The 7,595-nt window shown below is 52.5% G+C and overlaps 1 protein-coding gene across 7 annotated transcripts in view; it reads left to right on the forward strand.

The window, feature by feature from the left end:
• TNRC18 (trinucleotide repeat containing 18) overlaps window positions 1-7,595 on the forward strand; it is a 115,710-nt gene that overhangs the window by 62,363 nt on the left and 45,752 nt on the right. For all 7 annotated transcript variants that reach the window (XM_037740361.1, XM_037740366.1, XM_037740364.1 and 4 more), the window contains one exon: window positions 2,721-3,081. In XM_037740361.1, coding sequence (XP_037596289.1) covers window positions 2,721-3,081 — 361 coding nt within the window. The remainder of the gene's footprint in view (window positions 1-2,720; window positions 3,082-7,595) is intronic.

Genomic DNA, 7,595 nt, shown 5'->3' on the forward strand with positions numbered 1-7,595 from the left:
TGGGAGGCAGAGGTTTCAGTGAGCCGAGATGGCACCACTGCACTCTGGCCTGGGTGACAGAGGGGGACTCTGTCTCCAAAAAAAAAAAAAAAAAGTTCACACTTCCTTTGCAGGCCCCTTGTTCCTGTACAGAAACCTTAGGAATGGTTGTCTTAGTGCCAGAATGACGCTTCTCCAATCTTCCTTATTGTACAGAGAGGGGAAATTATGGCCCAGAGGAGGTCAGAAGTAACACAGCCTCAGAGACAGGAGGCCTAAAAGCTGTCTCCTTCTGTGTGCTGCGTGACCCTTTGCTAAAGCTGAGCAGAGACACAGGTTCTTGACCAAATAATGCAACTGCTCTGTTAACAGTGTAATTGTTTAATGAGCAGCTCTGCCATTCCGTAGTTCTGAGAAACAAGGGCTTGGTGCCATGGTAATTTCCTCTCTGAACTCTCCAGGGGTAATGGGCTGAGAGCCAACTCCTTGATTCTTCTTATTTCTGCAGAGCATTGAAATCATCCATTTAAGGTGCTTTTTGTAAATACAGTGTACCTTGTCATGCCCCCCCCCACATAAAGCCCAGTGCAAAGGGGTAATTTTTTTTTTTTTTTTTTTTTTTGAGACAGAGTCTCACTCTGTCACCCAGGCTGGAGTGCAGTGGCGCGATCTCGGCTCACTGCAACCTCCGCCTCCAGGGTTCAAGCAGTTCTCCTGTCTCCGCCTCCCGAGTAGCTGGGATTACAGGCACCCGTCATCACGTTGGGCTAAATTTTTGTATTTTTAGTAGAGGTGGGGTTTCACCATGTTGGTCAGGCTGGCCTCGAACTCTGACCACAGGTGATTCACCCATCTCGGCTTCCCTAAGTGCTGGGATGACAGGTGTGAGCCACCATGCCCAACCCTCTCTTTCGAGCTCAGCCACGTGTTTATAGCCGGGGGCTCTGCAGTGAGCTATCATCATGCCACTGCACTCCAGGCTGGGTGACACAGCAAGACCTTTTCTCTGAAAAAATTATTTAAAAAGGAGGCTAGGCTGTAATCCCAGCACTTTGGAGGCTGAGGCAGGTGGATCATGAGGTCAAGAGATGGAGAACATCCTGGCCAATATGGTGAAACCCCGTCTCTACTAAAAATACAGAAATTAGCTGGGCATGGTGGTGGGCATTTGTAATCCCAGCTACTCGGGAGGCTGAGGCAAGAGAATTGCCTGAACCTGGAAGGCGGAGGCTGCAGTGAGCCAAGATCGCACCACTACACTCCAGCCTGGCGACAGAGCAAGATTTCATCTCAACAGCAACAAAAAGAAAATAGAAAATGTTCAAGCATGGGGCATTAATGGCTTTGAAACTGCATGTTTCACTTCGGCAAATGACTATAGTTGACAATCGACATGCAGGCAGAAATTTAATCTGTGAAATCTCTAATCATTCTTTCTGCTTCAGGCATCCAAGGAACACTTGAGGCTTTTTTTTTTTTTTTGGCAGCTTTTGGCCCCTTTAGTTGGATAGCTGGTTTGGACTGTGCAGTAGTCTTTGTCAGCTGCCGTAGGTGGTAGAGATAGGCAGATCAGCCACGCGGGTTTTTGATCTTGATTTCTTTCCTCCTCCCTGAATCCAGCTGCCTTCTCCAGGCCATTGGCAGTACCGCTTACTTGAAGTGCTTCCTTAGGAGGCACCAGGCAGTGCCGTGGAGAGCCAGTGCCAACAATAAATGTAACCACAGCAGCAGCTTTAATAAGTGGTTACCTTGTACCAGGCACTGTGATCGCTGCGTACCTTATCTGAGTTCATCTTCAGAAGCACCTTGGGATGCCCAGACATAAATATCCCCATTTTATAGAGTGTAAACATTGAAGCTGGCCAGTCGTGGTGGCTCACACCTGGAATCCCAAGACTTCTGATTGTGGCTTGCGCTCTTTGGGAGAATGGCTTGAGCTCAACAGTTTTGAGACCAGGCCAGGCAACGTGGTGAAACCCTGTCTCTAGAAAAAAAAAAAAAAAAATTGGCTGGGGGCTTATGCCTGTAACTCCAGCACTTTGGGAGGCCGAAGTGGGTGGATCCCTTGAGGTCATGAGTTAGAGACCAGCCTGGCCAACATGGTGAAACCCTGCCTCTACTAAAAAACCACAAAAATTAGGGGGGTGTGGTGCCCATCTGTAGTCCCAGCTATTTGGGAGGCTGAGGCAGGAGAATTACTTGGATCTGGGAGGCAGACATTGCAGTGAGCTGATATTGTGCCACTGCACCCCAGCCTGGGTGACAGAGTGAGACTCAGTCTCCAAAAATTACATAAATAAATGATTGAAGCTGGCTGAGCGCGGTGGCTCACGCCTGTAATCCCAGCACTTTGGGAGGCTGAGGTGGGTGGATCACGAGGTCAACAGATCAAGACCATCCAGGCCAACAGGGTGAAACCCTGTCTCTACTAAAAATACAAAAATTAGTCGGGTGTGGTGGCACGTGCCTGTAGTCCTAGCTACTTGGGAGGCTGAGGCAGGAGAATCGCTGGCACCCAGGAGGTGGAGGTTGCAGTGAGGCGAGATTTCACCACTGCACTCCAGCCTAGTGACAGAGCGAGACAACGTCTCAAAAAAAAAAAAAAAAAAGATTGGAGCTAAGAGAAGTTAAATCACAGGCAGGGGAAGGACTGGAGTCCAGACTGGGCAGAGCACGTGTACTGAATCCCAGGACCCTGTTTTGCCAGATGTTTTAACCCACGACCCAACTTCCCTCTCCAGCTAAAGATTAAGAAGAAGAAGATGGCCAGCGACCAGGAGCAGTTGGCAAGCAAGCTCGACAAGGCCCTCTCCCTCACCAAGCAGGACAAGTTGAAGTCGCCCTTCAAGTTTTCAGACAGTACTGGGGGAAAACCGAAAACTGGCGGGGGCTGCGGCAGGTACTTGACTCCTTATGACAGCCTGCTGGGCAAGGACAGGAAGGCGCTGGCCAAGGGCCTCGGCCTGTCTCTGAAATCCTCCAGAGAAGGTAAACACAAAAGGGCCGCCAAAGCCAGGAAGATGGAGGTGGGGTTTAAGGCCAGAGGCCAGCCCAAATCGGCCCATTCCCCGTTCGCCTCGGAAGTGAGCAGCTACTCTTACAGTAAGTAGCGGATGCCGCGCCGCCTCTGGTCCGCTGCTTCTCCTCTTTTCTCCCCTCTTTCCACCTTCCTCCTCCCTTGTCTGTCTGTCTGGGGCGCACTAAGGTGCTTGGGTTTTGCTTGGCCTCCAAGCCGGAAGTGGGAGGGAGGCCATCTGAAGCGCGTATGCCTGTGATTGGCGGGCCTGCTGCTGGGCAGGTGCCTGTGATTGGTGGGCGCCTGTGATTGGCGGTTGGAAGCCGAAATCCGCCTGCTCTCTCTCGCCCGCGGTCAGCTTGCCTACCCGACACCTTCTGCGCGGAGGCCTTGCGCGCCACAGAGTTTATGGCTGTTTGGCCTAGAGAGGCCGGGAGCTCCCAGAGGTTACCGGGCTTGCCTGCCCGCAGGCCGCGCGCGTTCCTGTGTGGACGGCAGCCTTGTCGCAAAGTGCTGATGGAATTGGCGTTTGTGGAGCGGGCACCGTGCTGGGCTCTGGATGCAGGGCTTCATTGGCGTTATGGTGTCTGTGGCATCTCTGACAGCAGGTACCCGCATGTTGTTGGTCGGTATGCTGAGGCCCAGTAGCCAGAGAGGAGTGTGGGCGCTGGGGTGCGGAGAGGCGACTCGGGGTTAAACCTGGTTCGGCCTGACCCACCATCCACTGGAATCTGCTGCCACCATGACCGTGTCCCACATCTGCTCTGTCCACTGCGGTAGCCACAAAACATACGGGGCCATTGAGCTTTGCTTTTGTTTTTTTTTTGAGGCGGAGTCTCGCTCTTTGCCCAGGTTGGAGTGTAGTGGCATGATCTTGGCCAACTGCAACTACCACCTCCTGGGTTCAAGCGATTTTTCTGTCTTTGCCTCTCAAGTAGCTGGGACTACAGGCACGTGCCACCCCACCCAGGTGTTTTTGTGTTTTTTATCAGAGACGGGTTTTCGCCTTGTTGGCCAGGCTGATCTCGAACTCCCGACCTCAGGTGATCCATTTGCCTTGGCCTTCCAAATTGCTGAGATTACAGGCTGTGCCACCGTGCCCTGTGTTTTGAAACAGGGTCTCTCCCTGTCCCCCAGGCTGGAGTGCAGTGGGGTCATCACAGCTCACTGCAGCCTCGAGCTCCTGGGCTCAAACAGTCATCCTACCTCAGCCTCCCAAGTAGCTGGGACTAAGTGTGCACCACCGTATCTGGCTAATTTTTAAATTTTTTGTTGAGACAGAGTCTTGCTGTGTTTCCCAGGCTGGTGCCCACGCTCCTAGGCTCAAGCAGTCCTCCTATCTCAGCCTCCTATCTGGGACTACAGCTGTGCACCACTATGTGCAGCTAATTTATTTTTATTTTTGCAGAGATGGGTTCTTCCTGTGTTTTCCAGGCTAGTCTGGAACTCCTGGCCTTAAGCAATCCGCCCGCTTTAGCCTCCAGAATAGCTAGGACCGTGGGTGCACACCACTACACCCAGCTAATCTAGTTTTACTTTTATGGAGGCTGAGTCTTGCCGTGTTGCCTATGCTAGTCTTAAACACCTGGGCTCAAGAGAGCCTGCCGCCTCAGCCTCCCAAAGTGCTGGGATTACAGGCGTGAGCTACCTTTCCCAGCTGCTATTGCACTTTCGAAATGGAGCGGTCCTGGTGGGACTGAGGAATGGCGTTTTATTTCATTTAACCAGAGACTGCTGGATTGGAGTGTCCTCGGGGTCATGGCCTCTTGTGGCCCAGAGCCTGCTGCTTGGCAGGTAGTGGGTGCTCGCTCAGTATTTGTGGACAGAACGCCTCATGACCAGGGTGATCAGGTGCTAAGTTTGTGGTTGCTGCAGGGATGCCAGGAGCTTCTCGGGTTCTGGCCCATGCCAGTGTCTGGTGATTGTTCTGGGCATCCCCAGGCCCTGGGGCAGGGAGGGCTTTTACTTTGGCAACTGCCTGGTTCTGTGTGTCTGGAGCTTTTCATTGGCCCTGGCCGGTTCATGGGTGGAGAAGGGGGACTTTGAATGTCAAGTGCAAAAAGTGGACACGTTTACTGATACAATAAAGCGTGTTTTCTTAAGGAAAGGAAATAAAGTGTTTATGGACTCGGAGTTAAAGTATCGTCACCTGCTTTACAGGGCTGTTGGGGGCCTTAAGTGAGCTCACGTGGGCAGAGAGCTGAACGTGGCACCTGGTGTGGAATTAAGCTGCTGTTATTTTTTCGGAGTGAATGTGTTTTGTTTGCCCTGGGCTAGTAGGTCACCAGGACTGATGCTCCCCATGGATGTGGGTGAAGCAGCTGGCTTGTGCCTTCTGTGCTGAGGACATGTGTCAGTGTCGTGGCTTCCCTGCCTCTCTGATTGGGATGGGTGTGATCAGAGCAGCACAGCCCAGGCTCCTGGCCATTGTGTCGGCACCAGCAGAGAGGGATGGTGCCAGAGACTTTTCACTATGAGGGGAAGGGAAGAGCTTTCTTTTGCTCTCGTAATCTCTGCTCATTTTGGAAACTTGAAGTGGGTTCAGGGAAGTGGCGGGTAGATTGCTGTTCCTTTGATCTTCTGAGGGAGTGGGATCTGTGGATGTGGTCTGGCCGGTAGCTGGAAGAATTCCCCACTTCCCCCATTTTCAGGTGGACGTGGATGGGGTGGAGCTGGAGGTCAGAGACGAGCTCTGTCCCTGAGGTCTCTGGGGTGCTCCGAGCTGGTGTGTTCACTCTTTCGCATGTGAGGGAGTGTTCATTTTATTTTTTGAGACAGAATTTTGCCCTTTTTGCCCAGACTCGAGTGCAGTGGCATGATCTCAGCTTACTGCAGCCCCCGCCTCCCCAGTTCAAGTAATTCTGCCTCAGCCTCCTAAGTAGCTGGGATTACAGATGTCCACCACCACGCCCAGCTTTTAGATTTTTAGTAGAGACAGGGTTTCACTACATTGGCCAGGCTAGTCTCAAACTCCTGACCTCAGGTGATCCACCCGCCTTGGCCTCCCAAAGTGCTGGAATTACTGGAGTGAGCCACCGCTCCCAGCTTGGGAATCGTTAAATGGACAGCCTCACTCCATTGTCCCTTTGTGGAAAACTCTACTCTCCCCGGAGAGAGAAACGGACTCATGTTGTAGTGAGGAAGTCAGTGGGCCTGGTTCCAGCGAGATGATGGCTGTGGGATGCACCTGGCTCTGCAGTATGCTCTTCTGTTTATTTTCTATAATCTCCTTTTCTGCACTTCCAGTCATTGAGAGTGCAGGGTCACAAGGAGGTAGGGGTGTGTCCAGCAGGGAAGGTGGCTGAGATTGTTAGAGGTTGAAGCGAGAACGGCGCCCACTTGCTTTTTCGGTTTGGGTTGTAGGGGTGGGTGGCCTTTGGTTTTTTGTTTTTGAGATGATGTCTTGCTGTGTTGCCCACGCTGGAGTGTAATGGTGCAATCTCGGCTCATTGCAACCTCCACCTCCTGGGATCAAGCGATCCTTCCACCTCAGCCCCCCGAGTAGCTGGGATTATAGACACTGGCTACCACAATACAATACAAATAGGAAATACAACAATTTTTGTATTTTTTAAAAAATAGAGACAGTGTTTCGCCATGTTGGCCAGGTTGATCTCGAATACCTGGCCTCATGTGATCTGCCCACCTCAGCCTCCCAGTGCTGGGATTACAGATGCATACTACCGCGCCTAGCCTCCCCTGTGGGTGCTTTTAGGAGGCCAAGTTGGTTGTCACCGACTGGCCTCTCCAGCCTGGGACGCAGCCTTGGGAGGGACAGATTGAAGCATATATGAGAGAGTGTGCTTTGGCTGGTAGGTGGGCAGGGGCTATAGTAGCCTGGCGGATCTGGACCTTGTACCACGGAATTGCTGGGCCATCCCAAAGTTGGGGTCTTGGTGGAGTGAAAGCGTAGGTGTTGTCAGGAGCAGCCAGAATAATACCCGCCGCGCACGTGTGTATGTGGTGTCTCTTGGACTCGGAGGTGGCAGGTACTGCCAGAGCTGTAGCTGTGCCGGTTCACGTTCCCCGAGTTTGGAGTGAATTTCAGCAGGTCAGGGGATTAGTCTCTGGCTCTGCAACCCGTGTCTTTCCATCTTGCTCAGCAGCCCAGTATGAAAAACATCAAAATGGCATGAGCGTGGTGGGGGCTGGAGCAATGCCTACCTGGCAGGCTCCCCTCCCAGAGCCGGCTGGTCATCCCCCTGGAAGACTTAAAGACTCTTGGCTTCCATCTCACAGTGAGGTCAGAGAGTTCAGGGAAGCCAGCAGTGGTGTGCCAGCAAACCAGCTCAGAGAGAGAAGGACAAGGGGGCCAGGTGTGGTGGCTCCCGCCTGTAATGCCAGCACTAGCACTTTGAGAAGCTGAGGTGGGTGGACCACGAGGTCAGGAGTTCAAGACCAGACTGACCAACACGGTGAAACCCTGCCTCTCCTAAAAATAACAAAAATTAGCTGGGTGCAGTGGCACATGCCTGCTCTTCCAGAGACTTGGAAGGCTGAGTCAGGAGAATCACTTGAACCCAGGAGGTGGAGGTTGCAGTGAGCTGAGATCGCACCACTGAACTCCAGCCTGGGCTCCAGAGTGAGACTCCATCTCAAA

Source organism: Cebus imitator, unplaced genomic scaffold (assembly GCF_001604975.1).
Source record: "Cebus imitator isolate Cc_AM_T3 unplaced genomic scaffold, Cebus_imitator-1.0 Scaffold82, whole genome shotgun sequence".
NCBI classification, from domain to species: Eukaryota; Metazoa; Chordata; class Mammalia; order Primates; family Cebidae; genus Cebus; species Cebus imitator.